This window comes from Stenella coeruleoalba (genome assembly GCF_951394435.1).
Source record: "Stenella coeruleoalba genome assembly, chromosome: 21".
Classification (NCBI taxonomy): domain Eukaryota; kingdom Metazoa; phylum Chordata; class Mammalia; order Artiodactyla; family Delphinidae; genus Stenella; species Stenella coeruleoalba.
The window spans coordinates 14,046,305-14,071,390 of record NC_137167.1 but is presented as its reverse complement, the minus strand read 5'-3'; the positions used below and the strand labels follow the sequence as shown (position 1 = coordinate 14,071,390).

The following is a 25,086-nucleotide window of genomic DNA, read 5'->3' as shown; positions in this document are numbered from 1 at the left end:
TAACCCAAAAAGCTTGAACTTACCACATATTCTCTGACCACTAAACATCTTAAGTTACTTGTGATAAGTTACTAAGTGATAACAATTATTGAACTTGACATGTATTCTTACCTAATCTTCTAGACCTTCAACTTCCCTACTTTCATCCTTTCTTGCTTCACTTTGTCATATCCATTGGATTTTTCTGTCATTAGCTATAGAATTTTATACAGTTTTTACCTTCTTGGAATATTATCCCTTTTAGGCTTCAGTGTTCTATTTTCCTACCTGTACCTCTCTGAATTTTTCATTCTATCAGTGCTTTTAATACCTTATTGAAATTAATATTCCTCTCCTCCTCCTAAATCCACTTCCCAAAAGTATATACTGAAAATGCTCCTTTTATCTAAGTTCATTTATTGGTTTTTTGAGTGTCAGTTATAAATTGAGGTTCAGTTTCAGACAACCCATTTCCTACCATAAAAATACTAAAATTCATTCCATAACTAAAAATATAAATATATACTTCTATAAACATTAGAATATAAAACCAAACTCTTAATATAAAGCTATATTATAAATATTCCTTTTGGGTCATTTTCTTGCACGGGCAGAATTGAATGAGACCTTTCTAATTCTGAGTGCAGTGATACTTGTATCTAAACTATATACTTTGTTTTCCTAAATCTCCCACAGGCAAGCATAGGCATTCTTTATTGCCCAAAGAACTTTTAAGTAATTAAAATTAATTAAAATTTAATTAAAATTCAAGTTTTTTGAATATTTTTATTGATGATTGTGATTCTGATATTACAGATTCTCCTCTTGAAGTGATCAAACCCTTTTTTTTTCCACTGAAAACTACTGATGTCTTACTTTATCCGTTAAAAATTGCAAAGGAGCATGTCTTTGCTGATGTTGTGTGCTTTGGAGATGTAGATTTGTTTCATCCAGTTGTGGATTCAAAAGGCTTTACACGTCATAAGTTAGCACATCACGCTTTATCTTCAGTTCCACTGATCATAGTAGAATTGGTCACCATTTTGTTGATGATGATCAATAAGATTGTGTGGGACTCATTATAAGGGCATAAATGTGTTTGATATTTGGGTGGGAGTTGAAGTTAAGCTTTTAGCTCGTAACCTCTTATGAGTTGACATTGGCTAGGATGGTCTAGGAAACCAGGCTAGGATGGTCTAGGAAACCATCAATTGTATACTATAGAGTCTAAGGTCTAAATAATACAGGATATTCACAGAATTATAAAATATTTATTAAATTAAATAGAAAATACATTTCTCATCTATTTCTTATACAACTGAATCTATAAATCTTTGCATAATGGGTCAATAAAACTAAGAAAGCCTCCTGTATGTTGTCTTGGCTAGATTGTTGTGTTGCCCTTGCTAGATTGCTGTGTTTCCCAGTAAACCACAGATCTTAAAATATCATATTGCTTTATTATATTTAACTCTTTACATAATAAGAGGCATTTATTATGTTTTGTTTTTGTTTTTGTTTTTGTTTTTTTGCGGTACGCGGGCCTCTCACTGTTGTGGCCTCTCGCGTTGCGGAGCACAGGCTCCGGACGCGCAGGCTCAGCGTCCATGGCTCACGGGCCCAGCCGCTCCGCGGCATGTGGGATCTTCCCGGACCGGGTCACGAACCCGTGTCCCCTGCATCGGCAGGCGGACTCTCAACCACTGCGCCAGCAGGGAAGCCCTATTATGTATTTTTAACATTTATTTTGAAATATAGATTCATAGGAAGTTGCAAAAATAGTACAAGAAGATCCATGTATCTATCCTTCACCCAGTTTTCCCCAGGGGTTACATCTTATGGAATCATAATACAGTATCAGAAATAGGACACTAGTGTTGGTACAGTGTGTATAGTTCTATGCCATTAATCACACGTTGAGATTCATGTAACTACTACTGCAGTCAAGATACAGAACATGTTATCAGACTCCCCAAAGATCCCCCTCATTCTACTTATTTATAGCCTACTTTTATAATGACCTACTCCCCATCCCACATCCTTAACCCCTGGCAACCACTAATATGTTCTCATGTGTATAATTTTACCATTTTGAGAATTTTATATAAATAGAATCATACAGTATATAATTTTTTGAGATTGGCTTTTTTTTTTTTTCACTTGACCTTCCAGATTTTTTTTTAAATTGCTGATTATTATGCCATGGTGTTGATGTACCATAGTTTAGCCATTCACCAATTGAAGAACATTTTGGTTGTTTCTACTTTTTGGCTATTACAAATAAAGCTCCTGTGAACATTTGTTTACAGGTTTTTATGTGGAGATGAGTTTTCTTTTCTCTAGATAAATGCTCTGGAGTGTGATTGCTGGTAATACAGTAAGTATATGTTTAGCTTTTTAAAGAAACTGTCATAGTATTTTCCAGTGTGTTCCATGATTTTTCATTCCTAACAGCAATGTATGAGAGATCTAGTTTCTCTGCACCCTTGCCAGGATTTGGTATTGTCACTATCTTTTATTTTAGCTGTCCTAATAGCTCAACAGCGTTTTAATTTACACTTCCCTAATGGCTAGTGATGTTTCACTTGCTTATTGCCATCTGTATCTCCTCTTTGGTAAAATGCCTCTTCATGTCTTTTGCCCTTTTTCTTGAAATGGAGTAGGATGTGTATTATCTGGGATGCTTTTAGTTGCAAATAACAGAATACCTCAACAATAATCGCTTAAACAATAAAATCTTATTGACTCACATGATAGAAAGTCTGCATGAGGTTTTAGGATTGACTCAGGAGTTTCAACAATCTCTAAATAGGCAAACATGTTAGCTTTTCCCTCTTGGTTTCTAGCTCCAAGCATCATATTCTCACATCAACATCCAAAGCAGGAAAGGAGGAGGTAAAAAAAGGGCTTTTTCTACTTAAGTTTTTTTTTAAGAAGAAAAATCTTTCCCAGAAAACTTCCTCTTAAGAGCCCATTTTTCGGAAGTAGGTTACATGTTCACCCCCTGCAGTAACCACTGGCAAACAGGAATGAGATTATCAGAATTAGTACCAGTCATGATTTATCCCCTACATCTGGGCACCTTGCTTCCCAAATAAAATTGGATTTTTTTAAGTAGTAAGAAGAGGAAATAAATTTGAGTGGATGATTAATGATGTTTCCACAGAAGGATAAAACAAGTAAGATATAAGACTTATTAGTAACATGCCTAGGAGTGGGATTGCTGGGTGGAATGATAAGTGTGTGTTGAATTTTACAAGAAGCTGCATTTCCCTGATGGCGGAACGTGTTGAGCATATTTTTATGTACATATTGATCATTTATGTGTATTCTTTTGTGAGGTCTCTGTTCAGATCTTTTGACTTTTTTTCCTTATTATTCCCAAGTTTTGAGAATTCTTTTTTGTGTTATGGATATAGACCTGTGTTGGATTTATATATTGTGAATCCTTTCTCCCAATCTTGCCTTTCATTTTCTTAATGGTGTCTTCAGGCAAGCAAAAGTTTTCAATTTTGGTTGAAGTCCAATTTGTCAGTTAAAATAGAAAAAGTATTTGGTGTCTTCCCAGCACTGGAATAATAAGGTGAGGTATCTAATAGACAATTATTCTTAGGTTAAACACAGTTTATAGTGAAATAAGATTATAGTTTTAATTATCAATACATTGCAGAAATTCAGGAAAGCAGGTTTTGGTTTAAGGGTCTCTGCTTGAAGTGCCTTATGATAACTTAGGATACACTTTTAAAAATTAAAATGAAAGAATTGGCTACCCCATAATGAAAAATTGAATGTATTATGTGGCTCATTTTTAAGATTTAAAAGTCAGGTGGATCTTGTTTAATTAAAAAATAATTATCCAAAATATGCATGGTTATTTCTGTGATAACATTGTTTGCCCCTACTATTTGGAATATATTTCTAGAATCTAGGGAAATAGGTTATTTTTAATAACTTGTTGCATGAAATCTTTCTGTGAAGGAAGACATTAATTTGTAATACTTAAACTTTTTTTTTTTTTGGTTTGTGCTATCCCTTGGCTCTTCTGAGATCAAAAGACACACACAGATGTTCTTTGAGCTGTTTCTTCATGTCACTGGCTTTGGTCATAGTTTTTCATATTCCCGCAATATTGAGACAGGAATTATAAGCAGTTTAAGTAGTTCAAAGACAGTCTTTATAGTTCTGGTGTAGTCTTAACCTCTAGTTCTCATTGGCATCTCGGAGTAGAGTAGCTATCTGTCCACTCAATAGTATATTTCCTTTCCTTTTTTTTTTTTCCTACAAAATGTGAGTTGGGAGCCAAATATAAACTTTGGAGCACAAGTTTTAAGGACCAGAGTACCATTTACCATATTTTATTTTTTCCTACCTTTGTTATTTAGGGATCACATTTTCACATAGAGTCCTCTTCAGCCTGGGTCTATGAGTGAGGGAACTCCCCTGCTATCACTTTCCAACTTGTAGCAGAAGCAAGGAATGAACTTATTTTACTAATAAGCCTTTGAGATTATGGAGAACATTGTTACTGGCCATAACCTAGACTACCCTGACTGACTACACTCTATTTATGAATTGAATTCCTAAGTAAACAATAAAGAAATGGTTACGAAGAATGACTTGTTTGGTTACCATCACAGAGAAAAATATCTTGGAGCTGATCCCCAAGTGAATCAGGGTCATAAACACAGTTCAAAGTGCTTTCCTACTTAATAATTAGCATATGCAAGTGGTATGTGCATAGTGATGAATTAAACTAAAATTGTTGTAATCAAAATATATTTGCTTTCCAATGCAGCTGTAGGGTCAAGTGACAGTCTCTTAAACTGAATCAGGTAAGGCGTCACTTTGAGCATGCTTCCAATCAGTTAGTGTCTTGTTATGTGCACCTTTGGTATTCTGCTGAGATTGTACTTGGTTCTTCTTGGCTGATCCTATTGTTAGTCTTCTGTGGTAAGGAACTAACAATAATTGTCTCATTTATTCTTGTATTCTTGTTGCCTATAGCTGGTATCTAATTGTATACTCAAGAAATGTGTGTGGAATGACAGAGCAATTCACAGGAAGATGACTAGGTTCTCTCTGGCTTTTTTGCATTACTTTGTGTTAACGTGGATAAGGAAGTTGAGTAATTTTCTACTCCTTTTTTTTTTTTTTTTTTTTTTTTTTGCGGTAGGCGGGCCTCTCACTGTTGTGGCCTCTCCCGTTGCGGAGCACAGGCTCTGGACGCGTAGGCTCAGCGGCCATGGCTCACGGGCCTAGCCGCTCCGCGGCATGTGGGATCTTCCCAGACCGGGGCACGAACCCGTGTCCCCTGCATCGGCAGGCGGACTCTCAACCACTGCGCCACCAGGGAAGCCCTCTACTTCTTGATTAGGTGGTATTTTGAGATTCTTTTATTTTAAAGTTATGTGAATTTGCAGCATGTCAGATAATCCTCTATTTATATACAAATATAAAACGTATAGTCAGATATAAATTATGTGTAGATAATCTACCATTTGTCAAATCGTCATTCTTCATTAAGGATGGGTTGTTGAATATTGGTTCCGAGCATGCATTGACTTCTGGTTATGGATTTTCTATAAGGAATGGGCAGTCATACACTTTTTGTTGTTACTTGTAGATTAAACCCATGAGTTCTCCTGTCATGAACTGAAGAGTTGAGACAGGGAGGGAGAAGAAAGAAAAAGGTGATGTTGGTACATTTACCAAAAATTGCTTTGGTTACATGATACATAATACAGTGTTTTCCCTTGAGGCAGCCCAAAGTACCTAACCAAACAATTTCACTAATATTTATAACCTATGCATGAAGCAGATGATTCAAATTACCTACCATTTTACTAGTGAAGAAAGGAGAAAGCTGTTACTTTGCCACAGTCTGTAGAGCTGATATAAAGTTGTTATAATAAGAAATGTTTTCTTGACTAAGAACAGAAAGTTCTCTCTGCTTAGTGAGATTTATTTGAGTGTATTTTAAGAATAAAAAACTAATTTCATTCTTTAAATGTGCCAAACAAATCCTTCTTTATTCTTAGTTCAGCTTTTTAGATCATCTAATATTTAACAAATTTAAAGTGGTAATTTTACCTTGCTTTAAAAACAAAAACAAAAACAAAATCTTAAGATAATCTATTTACTAAAGCTTAAACTGTTTTTATTATTATAACTCACTCCTAAAGTAGTATCTCTTTCATAATTTCCAGGCAACTCTATTTTATGTATCTTTTATCTAGAAAGATATATTTACTTTCCTTGTTCAAACTCTATTTTAAATTACCTTATCTACACACTCGTGTTTCTCTTTAGATCATATAAATCTTTCTCCTTTACTAAATTACCTGATCATTTCCATGGTCCTTTGATGAAAAGTCCTGGAACTTGGGAGTGGCATAGGATTGAGGGTGGGGGGAGAGAAGGGTGGGACTGCTTCTGGTACATTCTTGTCTTTTCAAATATAATACATTGAAGATTAACAGCTTTCTGGGTTTTGTCTTAACAGTAATATTAAAAGTAATAGATGTTCATTTTAAAAAAATTAGCGAGTACACTGATAATAATTGTCACACCTCATTTTCTGTCCATTTAGATTTATGTAGCCAATAAATGAAAATCGGTTAAAATGTAAAAAATTGAAAATTTAATTCCTCAGTTGTACTAGCCACATTTCAAGTGCTTAATTACCATATCTGGCTATTGGTTACCTTATCAGAGTGTGTAGATATTGAAATTGCCATCATTGTAGAAAGTTCTATTGGATAGGGCTGTTATAGTCAGTGTACCTGTGTCCATAGTCCTTTCTACATAAAAATGAGATCATTCCACGCATGCTGTTTTCTTATTTTTTCACTTTGTGTTATGACCATATTTCATTATCAGTGAATATTTTTGTCTAATCTCTTTTTTTTTTTTTTTTGCGGTATGCGGGCCTCTCACTGTTGTGGCCTCTCCCATTGCGCAGCACAGGCTCTGGACGCGCAGGCTCAGCGGCCATGGCTCACGGGCCTAGACGCTCCGCGGCATGTGGGATCTTCCTGGACCGGGGCACGAACCCGTGTCCCCTGCATCGGCAGGCAGACTCTCAACCACTGCGCCACCAGGGAAGCCCTCTAATCTCATTTTTAAAGGCAGTCAAGAATTATATAGAAATAACCACTTTTAAAATCATTCACCTATATTAGGCCATTTAGAATATTTCTGATTTTTCACTATTTTATAAACAGTACTATAGAGACTATCATTTTCATTAATTACATATGTAAACCCTGATTACTTTAGGATAAACTACTGGAAAGCTAGAGCTTCTTAATAAGAATCAAAGAAATGTAGCTGCTGGAGTACTCTATTAGGGCTCTTGATTTAGTCTGTCACATTATCTATCCATATGCCATCCATAAATGAGCTAGGTTAAGAAAAGTCATTTCCCACACCTTCCTTACTCTTTGTAAAAATTCATTGAAAATTCAGTGAAGTCTTGAGAATTTGTTTCACTTGCTTTTGTTTCATTTTTCTCTCTCTTCCCTTTTTCTGCAAGAATACTTCCCTTTGGCATTTTTTTTTTTTTCTTTTGCGGTACGCGGGCCTCTCACTGTTGTGGCCTCTCCCGTTACAGACCACAGGCTCCGGACCCACAGGCTCTGGACGCACAGGCTCAGCGGCCATGGCTCACGGGCCCAGCCGCTCCGCAGCATGTGGGATCTTCCCAGACCGGGGCACGAACCTGTGTCCCCTGCATCGGCAGGCAGACTCTCAACCACTGCGCCACCAGGGAAGCCCTCCCTTTGGCATTTTTAACATTACTTTTCCATATAAAAACTGAATTGGGATCTTTTAAACAAGTCTCAATGTAGCATTTTCATAAAAACTAAAAAAAAAAAATGGCAAAATTCCATACTTGTATCCTTAAAAAGGAGAAGAGCCAAAAATGATAGCAGTTTTTCCCTTCTGAAATAATCCCTGGTTAGAGTGTTTATGCATTTACCTGATATATTTGGGATTACTTTAGTAGGCATTCTGGTTAATGGTGTTAAATATATATTGATATGTTTATATAGAGAGTTTGATATTTGTTCATTGTATTTTATTAAAATTCCCAGAATGAATGTCTTTATTCTCCTAAGCACTTAAGAAATATATCAAAGATGCTTAAATTAGGGGGAAAAAGGTCAAGTAACAAGAACAAAAGAACAACCAAAAAAACACCTCATACATCTTAAAAAGTGATGTAATGCTTTGCTTACTGCTCAAGACTGTCTGTTAAATTAATTAATTATATGTTTGCACTACTTTTAGATTAAACATGATTGTCCAAAACAGTCTATGGATTTCAGTGAGATGCATGGCTTAAGTTTGGTGTTCTATGAAAGTGGTATTTGAGGCAAATGGCTCATGTAACCAGTGGGTTCTCTTTACATGGTTATCATGTTATCTGAAACGCATGTATATTAAAACTGTGTCCTTGCTTTGTACAGTTCCCTGGTAACTGAGATTTCAGAGGCAGGCCCAGATTGGAGATAAAGACTCATGGAGTCCTTCTCACTCCCCATTTTCAGCTGACCAAACTAGAAAGTTGTTAAGTATAATAATTGCAGTTTCAGGCTTTAAAAAAATGTTATGTATTTTTGTTGTTTTAGTTCTTCAGTTATTTAAATCTGCTAATTCTCTTTTTTTAGATGGGGGTGGGTGTTAGACTTTTCATCTGTAAACAGAATCCAGGATTAAGAATGTAACCTTATTGTGAGTTGTTTCATATTCTGCCCTCAGGTATGACAGTACAAATAAGACATTAAGAAATCCCACAGTGTGTCCAAATATATGTTTATTTTGTGTCAAGCCTGAAAATTTCTATATTTGTTGTGGTACAAATAATCATGGTTACAGATAGAGGGCATATATTTCATTTTGCCTTTGGGGGGCACAATTTTGAGCGTTGATCTTTTGAAAGAATCTTTTGTACTTGAGTATGAGGATGGAGGGAACAAGAGAAGGAAGTATTCTAGTGGGTCTCCTAAAATGGAACCCTGGCTGCCTTGGTGTTACTGCAGAGTCTGGTTGCCTGCTTTCCCACAGGGGGTTGTTGGATGGGGTTAGGAAGAGGACATTGGTCGCTGGAGGAAGGTATTTAGGACAGATGCATAGATGTGCCCTTTAGAATTCACATGAAGGAAAGAAAGCTTGAGTTACAGTTCTGGTGTGATCTTGGCTTCTACTTGTGTAGAATGATAAGGTAGAAATTAAATGCTTGGCTTTAGAATTAAGTATGAATTCCCCTTTACCACAAATAATTTACTTGCTTTGAGCCTCAATTTCTCACATATAAGGTGGGCATCAGACCTACTGCATCAGGTTGTTATGGAAAGTTAAATGAAATAATAAAGCAGGTAGAGCCTCAGCAAGTGCTTGTTTCCTTCCACTCTCTTTTCCCTTGGGTGGCAGCATAAGGTGTTCTCAGAGATCATTTCTGTATTCTGACACTCGGTAAAAACGTAATGACAGATATGTGGCTCTTTGTTGCCTTCAATGTGAATTAGTTTATGTCCTTTGTTTCATATTCATTGTTACTTTGTAAACTTGAATTATGATTTGATAAGACATGAAACTTTTTAAAAAATGGCAGTTTATGCCTTTTAACTTAGCAGAGACATTGCAGGTAGGATAATGGAAAATTATCGTAACATAAACATTTTCCCCACAAATACTTCAATAGCAGGAGTATGAAGTTCTAGTGATTTGCTGTGACTAAGTAAAAAGCGTATGAAAGCTTGACAAATGCAAAGAGATGTGAACAATGATAAGTTTTTAAAGGCAAATTAATTATGAGTAAATAGTTCTTCAAGTTGCTAGAGGGCATCATAATTGCTGTTTCTGAAAATTGCAGCCCTCTAGGAATGAGAGAAGGGAAAGAGCAAAGGAGGAACTCTGTTAAAAGAAAAAGGCATTCTTTTCCTCCTCACTGTGGCGGAAAGGAGCTCAGGTGGGATGTGAGAAACGTGATTGAATACTGTCATTAAGAATATCACTCATAGGATAATTTATCGAAAACAAGCTACATTAAAAAAATTATTTGATATATTTCCCAAAGAATGAAAACTTAACAGTTATGTTCTTTGCCTCCTTCAGGTTGAAAGTACAACAGTATATTGAGGTTCCAATCATTTGAGTTCTTAGAGACATAGGAAAATAATAGTTGTGATATTATTTCTTAAGAAACTAAAATTCAAAGCAGAATCAGAATATTATGGTACTGGCTCAACCCTGTGTTCTTGTGAAAAATGTTTTCAAACATGTGACTTTAAACCTTGTATCACTAAAACTGTAGCACTAAAACTGAATTGGTCTTAATATTTTATAGTGGGGGAATTTGCCTGGAAATGCTAGTAAGTCCTTGAGGCCTTACTCAGCTCTTAACAATTTAGGTGTGGACTCAGAAAGGCGGGTGAAACTTCTCTCAGAGAGATTGGGAAGCACCTTTTGCATGTGGTTGCTGTCCCTAGAACTGTAAAAATTCTGTCATCCTGTTATAAACTTACGTGGTCAGACTATAATATCTACTTCATTACTTATTAGTGTTTTATTTACATGATTCTAGTCAAGCATTAGAAAAAGTAATCTTCCCCTAAGTACAAGGAAGTATAAAACAATAATTGGGCACAAACGAATTCATTGTTCCTAGGGCTGTTACCAGTTTGCCTTTATTTTAATCCAACTGGTATTTTTTTAGCACTCTGTGCATGGGATTCTATTTTTGAAAGGCAGATGAAAAGGTCCTGATTGAAGGGATAGGGTGTTTATTGAGTTCCTATTGTGTGCTAAGAACCAAGCTAGGTTTATATATATTGTCTCAATTATGACCGCAATCCTTGGAGGAAGGTAGTGAAAGAGGAAATTGAAATTGACAGAGGTGAAGTCACTTGACTCAGGCCAGACAATTGCTAAGTAGAGAGCAGTATTCTCAAACCCAGGTTTGTCTGACTCCTAGACAGGGCTTTCTTTTAGACTTGATTCTCTAGGGTTTCCAGGTAGAAAGGAGATATGCTTTGTTATAATCATTCTTATATTTGTTCTACTGCCTGCTTTATCTTATAATAAATTGTGGTTTGTGTAAGCAGATAATGCTGATTTCCCAGATGTATTGGGGCCTGCCTTAACTCCTTATTGAAAAAAGGATATAATTGAATTGGATATAAGAATCTGCTATATACACATACAGAATAATCTATACCTAAGTTACTCCATATGTAACGGACCTTTTCAAAAATTCTTGGTCTTCTCTGTTTATAGGAAATCTTGATAATGGGAGCAAAATTTAATTGGAGGATTCTTTTATTATTATAACATTTCATGCCAAAGTTTGATCATAAAGAACTAGTCTTATGTAAATTCAGTAAAATTTTATTTACTCGGATTAGCTTTTTTGAGTAAGTAATTAAATATTTTCTAATGTCTTTAAAAAAATTCTTACATGCACATGTGTACTATATGTTAGCCACTGTTCTAAGAGCTCCTTAAATATTTATTTGTTTTGTCCTCCTAATAATCCCATGAGTAGGTACTGTTATTATCTCCTGATTTACTGGTGCGGAAATGGAAGTACAGAGAGGTGATGTCGCTTCCTGGGGTCCCAGAACTAGGAGGTGGCGGAACTGGGATTCTAACCCATTCAGTCTGGTTCCAGAGGACCAACTGTTAACTGTGGTGTTTTGCCATTAGTAAGTGCAGCAGACTTAGGAGAGAATTTGATTTTTTTGAACTTATTTTAGCTCAATGAACTATCTGCCTTTATGTGCCTCATTAGATGGAAACCCATTTGTAACTTTTTTCCGTGTCCCTCACCAGGAAAAAATAAGAATACATTTTTTTCCTAAGTTCAAAGGCACATAAAGACAGATAGTTCCTTGAGGTAAAATTATGTATCACAAGTATGCTAGTCCCAGTTGTTGACAGAATTCTGAATTTTTGGTGACTTTTGTATGACAGGCAAAGACTAAAAAAAGTATGGTTAAAAACCTGGACTTTTACACAATAGAAAATTACTTCTTGACTATTTTACTTTAGACTTATTTCTACAGTCTCAGCATTATCACAGATTCTAAATTAATGTATTTATTTTATATTGGAATTGTTTATTTAATGCTACACCATATTTAATGTTGTTTGCTTGATAAGAACTGCCCAATTCTTATTTCTCCATTGGTTACAAATTAATTACTTTAAAGAGAAGCTTTAAGAGAAGTATTGTTTTGGCGAACATACTTAAACAGCATGTGTAAAGATCATTTTTGTCTGAGGAGAAATATCTCTCTCATTATAAAAATAATATATATTTGTAATAAACATTAAAACACTGTAGAAATATGTAAAATAGAGACATTTTTGTAAAGATTCATTTACCATGTATAGCCATATCTACATAATACTTTAAATTTAAGATCTGTTATTGCTGTAGATGCCCATTGAGGTCCGCCCATGTACTCTAGAACTAACGCCTCTTTCCCCATCACCATTGTTTTTATTGCCTCTTCCAGCTTCTCTGGCCAAGCTTTTGAAGTCCAGAACCAGATTTGAGGCAAGCTGGAGCAAATTCTCTTTAATGAGAGTTTGGAATTAAGGTTCAGATAGTACAAGTATATGTATTGTCTGTAGCTGAGGGTGATGGCAATAAAGCTGGGAGACAGGGATAGGCAGCAGCAGGATAAATTTGGGGACATGTTTCTGCCTTTGCTTTTGATGAGATGCCTCTATTCAATAAATTTTCGTGTTGTTTAAGCCAGTTAAAGTAGTTTTTTCTCCCTTGTAATTAAAAAAAAAAAGCCCTCTAATTGATAAAGTCAGTACTCAAAGATATATTCATAAGTCACAGCATCTTAAAATTAAAAGAATCCTTAGAAATCATTTTTATTATTTACCTTTTACTATTATTTACTGTTTTTAAAAACACTAGTTACTATTTTATTGATTTACTATTTGTTTATTTCCTATCATGTTATTAAACCACAGAAATCTTCCTTCAAATGAAATCTAATGCGGTAACCCAGTATGTTAAAGTGTTGAGAGGGGAGAAGCATAGACCTTCATGTATTCCACCTCACAAAAGTTCGTGTGTGTGTGTGTGAGTGTGAGTGCGGGGAGTAGGTGTGGTTTTAGCCAGGAGCAGTTTTGCCCATTGAGGAGATATTTAGCAATATCTAGAGACATTTTTGGTTGTCACAGTGGGGGAGGGCTGTTTACATCAATTGGGTAGAGGTCAGGGGTGCTGTTATCATCTTTCAATGCCCAGGGCTACTCCCTACTGTTGCAAGTTCACGTTGCAAGACAAGCCAAGGCCAAAGCCAGGGCCTGACTAATTTGACTAGAAACGATGCCACAAGTGCCAGCTCCTTGTGGTCCTTGTACTATACAGCAAAAAGGATGACACTGAGAGGAGAAGGGCTGAATGACTGCAGCACAAGTTGTGGGATCCTCTGTTGCTGAAGAGCCAATAGAAGGGGAGATGAAGAAAGCCCCCTACCCTACCTCATCAGAAGTGGGAAGTGATGAGGGAAGGTAGAGAGGTGAGTGGAAGGTGGCCTCACAGGAGCTCCTTGCAAGTCTCTCATCCTTCATTTCCAGAGGTCACAAGGCATTTGCACCAAGACACAGATGAACTGTGATTCAAGTCTTTGCTTAGCATGTGAGGATACTTGCAGAGTCTCCAGGGCACCATGGTGGAGCCATCACCCTACACCTGCAGTAAATAATTATCTGGTCCAAAATGTCAGTCACTCTGCTCTAGAGTAGTGCTGTTCGGTAGGTATATAATGCCAGACATGAATGTAATTTAAATTTTTGTAATAGCCACATTAAAAAGAAACAGGTGATATTAATTTAATAATATATTACTTAAAGCAGCATATACAAAATATTATTTCAACATATGAGTATAGAACATTATTATGCTAAGTGAAATAAGTCAGAGAAAGACAAATACTGTATCACTTATATATGGAAATATAAAAAATACAACAAACTAGTGAATATATCAAAAAAAGAGGCAGACTCACAGATATAGAGAACGTAATAGTGGTTACCAGTGGGCAGGTAGGGGAGGGGCAATATAGGGTTAGGGCAGTGGGAGGTGCAAACTGTTGGGTATAAGATAGGCTTCAGGATGTATTGTACAACCTGGGGAATAGAGCCAATATTTTGTAATGACTGTAAATGGGAAATAACCTTTAAAAATGGTATATAACATTAAAAAACATTATTAATGAAAAATTTTATATTTTTTTCAACTGGTTTCTGAAATCTAGCGTATATCTTCTACTTAAAGCACATCTCAATTCAAGCAAACTTTTCATCAGTAATACTTGATCTGTATTTAGATTTAATAAAATTTACAGTTGAAACAGTAGATTCACATATCTAAGGTGTTCAAAACATATTAAACATCTTCCAATAACTGAATCATGTACCAGTGTATCATGTATCAACTTAATATTTAAATTAATTAAAATAAAATATAATTAATAATTCAGATCATCAGTCTCACTAGCCACATTTCAAAGACTCAATACTTACATATGGATAGTGGCTACTATATTGGACAGTGTAGCTCTAGGCACTAGAAGATCACTTAATCATCTTAATTTATGGCTAACCAGGCCAAGCTAAGACCACACAGCCATTAATTCAGAACTTTTCTCCAGCTTGCTTGGATCTCTGTTCATTATATACCAGAATACCTGCTCTTAAATCTCCATTTCAGAAGAGTTTTATAAGTAGGGTCACATTAGGCTAGGCATTATATTATGAGGTTCTCAGAGGTTTTTCCAAAGGATATTAATTAAGATGAAAGAAGCCTACTTCACTCAGTGAATGTCACTACTCATTCAGTGAAAAGATACCACTGAGCATCAAAAAAAAAATCAACATGAGTCTAGTTTATGTTGAGAGAAACTTACTGATTAGCCTGAGTATGTTGACAGGGAATAGAACTGATCATTCTTTCTGAGTCCCAAATTTAATTTGGTATGTAGAACCAGTATTTATCTCCTATGAATGTTAGAATTTGAAGGATTTAAATAGTTAGTTTATTTGGGGGTGGAAAGTGCTGGTAAGAAGATGGATCTTAATAAAGGAAGAGAATTCTAAAAAATATAAAGAGGAAATAAAATATTTTTAAAACAAAAAATTTTGCAGATGAAAATAAATATTAAATTTATATCAAAGAGTTTTCTTTGATTTGCCTAGTCAGACCTTATATATCTTGGTTCTAGAGTAGTGTTTGTAGGAATGTATTTAAAGCTATTAACATTTATTTTAAAGTAATTTTTAAGGTATAACATAATTTAATTGATGTTACCTAAATTAAATTTATCCCAAGAATAGGAATATGGTGTTTTTACACTTGTAAAAATATCGTTTTTTGCAAATATACATGGAAACAGATTTATAGTTAAATCATTGCTTAACATCTGCTATATAGTATAACATACACTATAGTTAGAATAGGTTCACAAATTATTTACCTCTGACGTATTACTCTAAAACTTATTGCTTTGTTTTGAATTATCAACTATTTTTTATAGTAGTTCCTAATTTATATGTGTAATATATTTTTCTGTATCATTGAGTTTATCCTGTTTGAACTTCTTGAACGTATAAATTTGTGTCTCTTATTAGTTATGGGAAAATCTTAGGCATTATCTCTTCAAATATGTATGTGTTTCTTTTAAGACTGATGACAACATATTAGACCTTCTCACTCCATCCTTTGTCCATGATTATTTCTCCTTGCAGCATTCTTGGATCTGTTGACATGTTTTCCAGGACAGTAAATTTCTCTTCAGATTTATCTAATCTGCGATTAAACCCCTCTATTGAGCTTTTAAAAAATCAGCTTTATTGAATTACAACATAAAATTAGTTTGAGATAATGAAATAAAATGCATCCATTTTAAGTATATATATTGACGAGTTTTGACAAATGTATACGCCCATGTAACCAGTACCACAATTTAATAGAGCAGTTTTATCACTCTAAAAAGTTCTTTGGTGTCCATTTGCAGTCAGTTTTCTCTTCCCCTCCACCATCCCCAGGGAACAATTGATCTGTTTTCTGTCACTGTAGATTAGTTTTCTGTTCTAGAAATATGTTCTTTCCTGTATGGCTCCTTTTGCTCAGCATGTTGTAGAGATTTCATCCCTCTAGTATGAGTCAATAGTTTATTTCTTTTTATTGCTTAGTAGTATTCTTTTGTATGGATATGCTACAATTTGCTTATCCTTTTACCTGTTGATGAATATTGAGATGTTTTTCATTTTTTTGCTTTTCTAAATAAACATGAAATTTTCATGTGCAGGTGTTTTGTATGGACATATTTCTTTTCCTCTTGGATAAATATCTAAAAGTAGGATGTTAGAACATACAGTAGTGTATATTTACCTTTATAATGATTGCCAAATTGATTTCCAGAGTAGTTACATACCACTCTACAGGCCCACCAGCAATGGATGAGAGTTCCAGTTTAGTACAGTCTCATTAATATGGAATACCATTAATAATAAAAGATGAGTCATTGCCCATCTTTTAAATTTGCATTTTCTTTTGAATAATAATATTGAGCATCTTTTCATATATTAGAAGTTTGTATATCTTTTGTCTTATGCATTGGCGATTATAGCTAGCTAAAATTTTGTCTCTTAGTATTTTGCTCCAAAATTAAAAATTTTATTTGCTAAACTTGGTGCTTTGTGTGATTTAATTTTAGAAACTCAGTCAAATGAGTATTTTTATACTCTAATTAAAAGAGCAAGATGGGGCTTCCCTGGTGGCGCAGTGGTTGAGGGTCCGCCTGCTAATGCAGGGGACACGGGTTCGTGCCCCGGTCTGGGAGGATCCCACATGCCGCGGAGCCGCTGGGCCCCTGAGCCATGGCCGCTGAGCCTGCGCGTCCGGGGCCTGTGCTCCGCAACGGGAGAGGCCACAACAGTGAGAGGCCCGCGTACTGCAAAAAAAAAAAGAAGAGTAAGATGACTATGAAATACTTGCGAAACATTTTAGCATAAACATAACTTCTTTTAAAATAGAGTGTCTGTTCATTGTGAGGAACAGTTTTAGACCTTTAATGTAGCTCTAAAATTCACATAACAAAGAATTTACCATATCTTAATAGGAGGGTTTCTGCCATTAAAAGTGAAAACTATACTTAAATGCTTTTTCGTAATTTACCTAAAAGCCTTGCTACATTTTTAGCTTGGAAAATTCACATTGTTTCTATTTCTTCTATATTCTTAAATCAGTTATTAGTGCCTGTACTTAAATATAATTTATCATAATAGCACTTCATATTTTTCTAGGAATTTGATAAGATGAGGCTTCACATACGTGTAGAAATATTTTCTAAAATGATATGAATGCTTAAATTGAATAGTTTTGAGGAATTAAATGACTCGATTTCAGTCTCTCCTGCATTGGTCACAGACTGAAGGCATGCTCCTTGAATCTGGCTCGCTGTAGCTGAATGTTTGCACCAGAAATAGGAAAATCACATGTCCTTCTTGCCATAGCTTTTTTGAAAATGTCATTTTGAATATTCTGATCTTACCTTGGGTTTAACTCTCTGTTATTATGCTAGCTGCTATATTTTCTCCACCCTTAAAACTTCCAAAGGAGATAAATGGGTTTGAGATACAGAGCCTAGACATTTGGGATTTGAGGTTTGATAATGCCCTAATTGGTTAAAGATAATACAAGGAGATTTTGAATGTCCGTCCACAGTAGTCTCGAATTTACTTACTGAATGTTACTCAGATTTTAGTTTCCTTGTTTTTCTTTCAAACCTTAGTTTGTATATTGATTGTATATTCTGGGAACTTTGCTTCAGACATTTGTGCTACTTTTGAAGAAGAATCTGTTACAAGATGAATTTCTAATTGTATTATGTATCTGTAGTCATATTTTATTATTCCTTTTGGTAGCACAGAACTTTGAAAGCAACTTTTGAAGCATCCAGCATTGAGACTCCTACATGTCACTACTTCAAGTACAGACTGACAGTCTTGAAAGCCATGGTTGTTTTCTTTGCCCTATGTATGTGCTGTTCTTCTGGTATTAGAAAATAGTATCACACAGATCTTCATAGGGAATAGTGTGAAACAAATTTGACTTGAGGAATTGCTCAAGAAGTAGTTTGGTACTTTTTAGTATGTACCCTACAACTTTGATCATGGACTCAACTATTAATTTTGTTTTTGTTAAATCAAGTGTTAGGATAAATAAATCTTTTTTTTTTCCATTTTGATTAAAAGCGTAGGGAAGGAAAAGGGTCTGCTTGAGGCAAATCTTTCTTTTTTAAGATTTTAGATCTTAATGCTTAGACTGTAACTCTAAAGCATTATCAGGGATTTGAGGCCTATTCTAGATACATAGAAATCATTTATCTAGTCCAGGTCCTTCACTTTATAGACCTGGGAACTGGCTTAGTGCTTCTCAACCTTGTCTGTGGTCAGGGACCAGTTTTTTTCCTTCCCCAATACATGGCAAACTACAATAAAGATGAGGTACTGGAAAAAGTAATTTTAAAATGACACACACAGTTTTAAATGCTTCCTCTTGATTTCTGTGGTTATCTCAATGTCGATGGATTACAGAGAGTGCGAGGACTAGAACAGTCCATGGACCACACTTTGTCTATTACTGCCCACACTTTATCTATTCCTGCCCAAGGTCGAGGTTGGCAGACTATGACCATGGGCCAAATCCAGCTCACCCCTTGTTTTCTGTATGTCCTGTAAGCTAAGAATTGTTTTTACATTTTAAATGATTTTTAAAATACACAATAATAACAATATTTTCTTATATATGAGAATTATACAGAATTCAAATTTTAATAAAGATTTATTGAAACAGAGTCACACACATGCCTTTAAGTATTGTCTGTGGCTGCTTTTCCTCTGTAATGATGGGGTTGAGGCAAGGCTGAATAGCTGAGACAGAGACCATATGGTCTACAAAGCCTAATGTATTTTCTCTCTGGCCCTTTACAGAAAAAGTTAAGATCTGAAGGTTTGGTTCTAGGACAAAGCAATGAATTAGTAGTTAGTGGTAAAGTTGAGAGTACAAATACATTTTAAAATGTGCTTTAAATATGAGTATTAGCTGATATGTATTGTCAGGCTCTGTGCTTAGTACTTTTGATGCTATTTTTTGTTCCCATTTAATCTCCCCAGTGCTGCCCTTTTATAAAAAGTTAGGTAGGTTTAGATCCCTTGTGGTCTAGTTATGGATACCTTTATTGCTCCTAAAACTCTTAACCCTACTGAGTTTTGTGGGTTTTTTACCCATATCTGGTGAATTAAAATGGTTCGATTATTTTCTAATGTGGATTTTGTTATCAGCATCTGGTTTGGAAAATTCAGCTGCTTCTTCCCTGTTGCTACATAACTCTGCAGTGATGTTTCTGTGTGTTCAGGTCCAATGAACGAGATGCATATGACTCAAAAATGTTTAGAAAACAGATACTTCTAGTGAAAAGATTACTCCTTTCAAAGTCAACTAAAACAAAGCAAAACTGCAACTAAGCTGTAATGGCAGATTTCTGTTGCAAAATAGCAAAGATATAATAGGTAAGGCTGAGACTTAGGTGACTTTTGGAGGAACAATAAGGCTTTCTATGTTTTGCCTCTACCACGCATTAAGCTGCAAAGTAAAAGCTCCCACCATATTTTCATCAAGGATTGTTAAACTACGTTCTTATACTTCTTGTTTAAAGCAGGTTCTGAAGTTCTCGAAGTATGCGATAAAAAAACTCAGCTTTTCATGGTAGCTGTCATTTCTTTGTTTTCCTACTTTTTGCATGTGATCACTCAGCATCTAAATAAAGATATAGCGATAGCTGTCATCTTTACATTTGATACATGAGCTTGCTTCATGATAAAGACCCTTTACAAGCCAAATCTTCATGTTGGGATTTCTTCCTGGAATAAAAAATATATATATTGTTGTGAAAGCTTATTCATTATGATGAAAGAATAACTACCGTTTCACATTATGGTACTTGCTATTTTGTGCTACTTTTGTCACTTTATAAACATCTGGAAAAGAATTATGTTCGTTGCTTACAGTCAGGAGTGAAAGTCTTAGCAAAATCTCACTGCATCTTTTCAAGCCATGGCTAGTTTTTGTTATCCCAAGTCTGAAAGTATCCAGGATTTAGTGCAAGAGATGCTGATGCACGCTGTCCCAGCAGCTGCGCCCCAATTCTAGATAAGGCTATTCCTTTGTACCTTATAATAAAGCCATCGACTAGATGGCTTATGTATTAAAGGGAGAAGAAGAGCTTTATAAAGCTCTATACTTAGTAATATATGAGGCTTGCCTTCCAAATATTCCTAAAGAATGTATGTACTTTAGCATGGGACTGTTAATGAATGAAAATCTGGGACACATCAACAGTCATTATATATAACATGTCTTTAACCATTTATTTGAATTTAATATTTCTGCTTTGTTTTAAATTTATGCTATAGAATATTGGTAAATGGTAACAACTCCTGTTCTCTCCAGGAGTACACAAAGTGTTAGATTTGAACTGTTAGAATAACTTGTAATTGAACTTTGCTTATTAGACTAGTTTTTAATATATTTATTAGTTTAACCATTGGTTGGGTAGTGTTATAGCAACACCCGCCCTCCCCTCTCCACCATCCCCACCCCGCCCCTGTACACACACATACCAGATATAGTTGAGAAATGTTTTAGATTAATAAATTATATCTGGATTTTACTTAAACAGTGATTCTCTCTTTTGGAAGCCTACACATCTCAAAATTCTCTGTAGCTACTTTTTACGCAATATAGCATGTGTAATATTCATTCCTCAGCATATATCATAGTGATTGAATTTCTGATTCTAAAAATTTTTGATGGCCAGAATTATTGTGGAAGGCAGTTCCTTTCTGCAGCTCGGCTGCAGGGAACCAGAGTTGCATGCGTTACTGTGTCTGGTAAACTTCTCGGAAGCAAGCCAGTATGTTCTGATGCGTTTCCATACATGTAAGCAGTGAGCACTAAAAGGCTTGCACAGTATTACAGCTGTTCCAAGACGAGGAAGCGGTGGGAAATTCAGCAGTGAAAAATTCAGCAGTGAAGCAGCAGCAGCAACAAGCAGCCACAGTGGTAGTAAAGACAGGGCAGGCTCATAGTGAGAGGATTTCACAGCGCGAGGCAGCGAGCATACAGCTCCCCATCCTTCTGCCTGAAGGAGGCAAACCCAAACTGTCTGTTGCAGGATTTTTCTAGTTTCGTGTTTATGATGTTAAGTCATGTGATAATACTGTACCACAAGTTGCCAACTTCGCTTTACTCTAGAGAGGATCCTTTGCTGCAGAGCTTTTTTTTCTTTTTCTTTCTTTCTTTTTTTTTTCTTGAAAGAGAAAAAATTGTGCAATGTATGTTTATGCCTACACCATGCCGAGGCGGCACTTACCAGTAAATAATCTTTGTATCCCTGAGGTAAGATACTGTTTCTGCTTTCCCTGCACAGTGCTGCTGCAGCACGGAGCTGATCCAAACATTCGGAACACTGATGGGAAATCAGCCCTGGACCTGGCGGATCCTTCAGCAAAAGCTGTCCTTACAGGTAAGAAAACAGAGCTGCCCAATTATTTTATCTACTAGCTATTGGATCTATTTGCTTGCTTTTAAAAATCTTTATGGTCTGAATTTTATTTTATTTTTTACTGATAAAAGCTCAACAAATATATATGCCATTATCTCTACTTTATTATTGATTTGTTATATTAACTGTTTTCGTTAATCGCTATACTGGCATAAGCATAAGCAATAGGATTGCTTATTATACTTAGAATTTCTGAGAATTACAGCATTAGATGATAACATAATTATTCATGCTTTGGACTTTTTTTTTTTTTATGGTTTGGATTGTAATTTCCTGTACCTCATCTTCTCAGTTGATTCTTTTGAAGACCTTCACTATTGAGCAAGCAAGGGCATTTGTATTACTTTATAAAAGTAGTTTTGATCGGAAAGACAACCTGCTGCCTTATTGCTTACATCAATGGTTAAATAAAATATGATGCCGCTCCTCACTTGCCACTCTGTTTATATTTTTATCATTATCTTCTCCCTTTTACCATGATAGCAAAGGACTTTTTAACTGAGGCAGTGGATTACCTTCTTTCTTCAGATAGTAAAAAAATTTGGCTTAAGTATTGGTTTTATTAAGGCAAATGTCAGGAACCAACAAAGGAAATGCTGGAATAGAAAGGCTCTCTCAATAACAACATAGGAAATAATGCTATAAGTGATGTGATATTGAGCAACCGTTTTCACTGATCTTCATTCGCAGAACGCTGCATTGGATCTATTTTTGTTTTTATTCTCAGCATCTGAGTTCTGCTGCCTTTGCCTTCTTTTACTTAACTGACATTTATAATTTGGAGCCTCTGTCACTGCAGTACTCACAGTATTGTTTTAGGTTGTATGAAAGTAAATGACTTTTAGCTTCCTTTTAAATTTGTCCAGGTTTGAAGAAAATAAATCTTTTATTCACTTTTGAGTCCATTTTTAACAAAGATTCTGAGGTGAATGGAAAATATCTATATACAGAAAGCTTTGAAAATATGTGGAATTTTGCTTAATTACTCTGCATGGAAAGACAACTTGCCTCAGTGTTAAAATTAACATAATCTCTGCTAAATCAGAGTAATCTGATTTATCTAAATTAATAAGAGTTTAGGTGATTTGGTTGCTGAATCATGATAACATACACTAGAGGAATAAAGCTATTTTAAACCAGTGTAGATAAGAAGAATTTTAAATATAATTATAAAGTTTTAAATAATGAAATTAAAGTCTGTAGCCTCAGGGCTGCTGTTTAGGTTCTGCAGCCTTTCAGTCTCTTCCTTTAGCAAAGCCCCGGGCAATGATTGCAGCCTTGGAGTGGTCTCTGACCAAAGGAGAAAATTCATAGTACTAGAGGGATATTATAAATGCTGACCAAGACTGTCTCTGTATCTGTGTCCTCTATCTGACCTTTCCTTCTCTTCAATCCTCAACACCTGCCTTGTCCTTTTGTTAGATTTGTCCATTTGTTCATTTAATGCAGCACTGCTTTAGATCCACTTTCACTTTTTTTAAAGGCAAAGTTTGAATATAAGTTATGAACAGCAAGAAGCTATCTTCTAAGTGGAAGTGAATTTCAGGGGAGCTTATACTGGCTGTTAGTTTGGGAAAGAAATTTGGCAGAAAAACTCATAGAGACCAAATCTTCCTGGAGGACAGAGACCATGTCTGTTAAACTTCCCCGGAAAAGCATCTAGCACTGTATTTGGCTTAGATAGGAAGATATTAAATTCTTCTTGGTCATAATACTGAGCTCATTAATTGTTTTTTTCACAAATATGCTCTCTTGGAAATGACATACAACTTTTCAGATACGATTTAAAAGAAAAACATTCTAGTGGAAAATATAAGCTAATGATATTTACACACTCGTGTTATATAATGCAGTGAAATATATTCCAAAATGTTTTTCTGCCCATGCAGGTTCTCTTCTAAGCAGTTCTTTCCGATGGAAAGAATTCTATTCTGATGGAATTATGGTGGAAGTATTATTTCCAAAGTTAAATCTAAAAGATTGAGCAGTGATAAAAAGAGAATCTTTTGAAAGTCTTAATTTAGAGTTATTAGAGATTATTCTAGATGATGTGTCATTATTTTTATGCCAGATGTAGTTGTAGTACCATTACTTAACCTTGAGGGTGAAGTTTCTGTTCTTTATTTTTTTCGTCTTTGGGAATTTAATTGCCAAAGATGACTTCCAAAATTTTTTATGTTACTGCTTTTGTGCATTGCCTAAAATTATGTATAGATATATGTATATTCCTTAAAGGAAATTAACAAAGTGAAAATCTCTCTTACCAAATATTTTAAAATAAATAAATGACTAATACCCTCTTCCGCATAAAGAATGCATGAGGTTTTACAGAGCTGTATAAAACAACAACATACCCTTAGTCTTACAGCTAAGGGAGCCCAGCATATAGCCATCTGCTTTGAATAGTGCACTTAGGTATTTTAAAGAGAATAATCAATTGGAAAGACTCATTAAACTCTTTGTTGAATTATTAAGTGAATGATTTGCTTAGAAGAGATCTTGAGGGTTTTTTGTTTGGTTTTGGTTAATGACTGAAGTTCTGGGCAGTCAACTGAAGGACTTGGAGGTGGTTTTGTTTGTTTATTTTTTGTTTTTTAGGAAACAAGGATAGGAAAAGCCTAAACAAGCCTTGTAAATTTCATTGAAGAGCAGTTTCGGTGTGTTATGATTATGGATTTTTAAAAAATTACTTATTTTGACCTTTTTTTCTAGGTATAAAAAATACATTCATTTAGAAATTAGGGAAAATAGGAAAAGTACAAAAATAAATTACTCATTATTCTACCACCTACAGAGAACATTCTGGTATATTTTATTTATAACCTTTTTTTCTTAGTATACACACCCCACATTCTTCTTTCTCTTTAATCAAATCAGCCTTATACATTACATATTGCTTAATAATCTTTTTTTTAATTTAGTTATATGAATATTCCCAGAAGGTGCTAAGTATTCTTCTGCAACATGAATTTATAAATTTCATGGTATCCTTCTATGGATATATTAGTTTTTTGAACTAATCCTCTAGTATTTACCATTTAGGTACAGTGTTTTCATCCTTTATTCTTCCTTGTGAATTTAGAGTTATTTTATCAATTCCATTGGAATTATGCTTCTTTACCATATTCAGACTTAGCATCCACACACATGTATCTCTCTATTCCTGAATGAAGTATGTGAGGGTTTGGTGAATGAGGAGCTTCCTTTTTAAAGGGCTGCGCTGCATGTGGTATTACTTTGCCAGAGCTACATGTAAATTAAAGGTGGTTGACAAAGGGAGTGTTCATTGAAGAGGACAAGGATGTAGGAGTATTTGTTAATCATGTAAAGGGGATTCTGTGGGGTGCAGTGGGAAGTTGGGTCATAAGAAGAGGTGACAGCAGATTGAGGCTGAGAGTTTGGGAAAGGATAGATGGCCAAAGGAGAGTTATCGTTGGCAGAACTGAGG

The 25,086-nt window shown here is 35.2% G+C and overlaps 1 protein-coding gene across 2 annotated transcripts in view; it reads left to right on the top strand.

The window, feature by feature from the left end:
- The window catches only part of TNKS (tankyrase), a 177,445-nt gene that overhangs the window by 27,233 nt on the left and 125,126 nt on the right, over positions 1–25,086 (top strand). The window contains exons 1-2 of one of the 2 annotated variants that reach the window (XM_079908907.1): positions 20,891–21,408; positions 21,504–21,599. In XM_079908907.1, the coding sequence (XP_079765033.1) occupies positions 21,270–21,408; positions 21,504–21,599 (235 nt within the window). In that variant the 5' untranslated portion in view covers positions 20,891–21,269. Of the gene's footprint in view, positions 1–20,890; positions 21,409–21,503; positions 21,600–25,086 lie in introns of those variants that run through there. The other variant, XM_079908906.1, reaches the window with a different exon arrangement.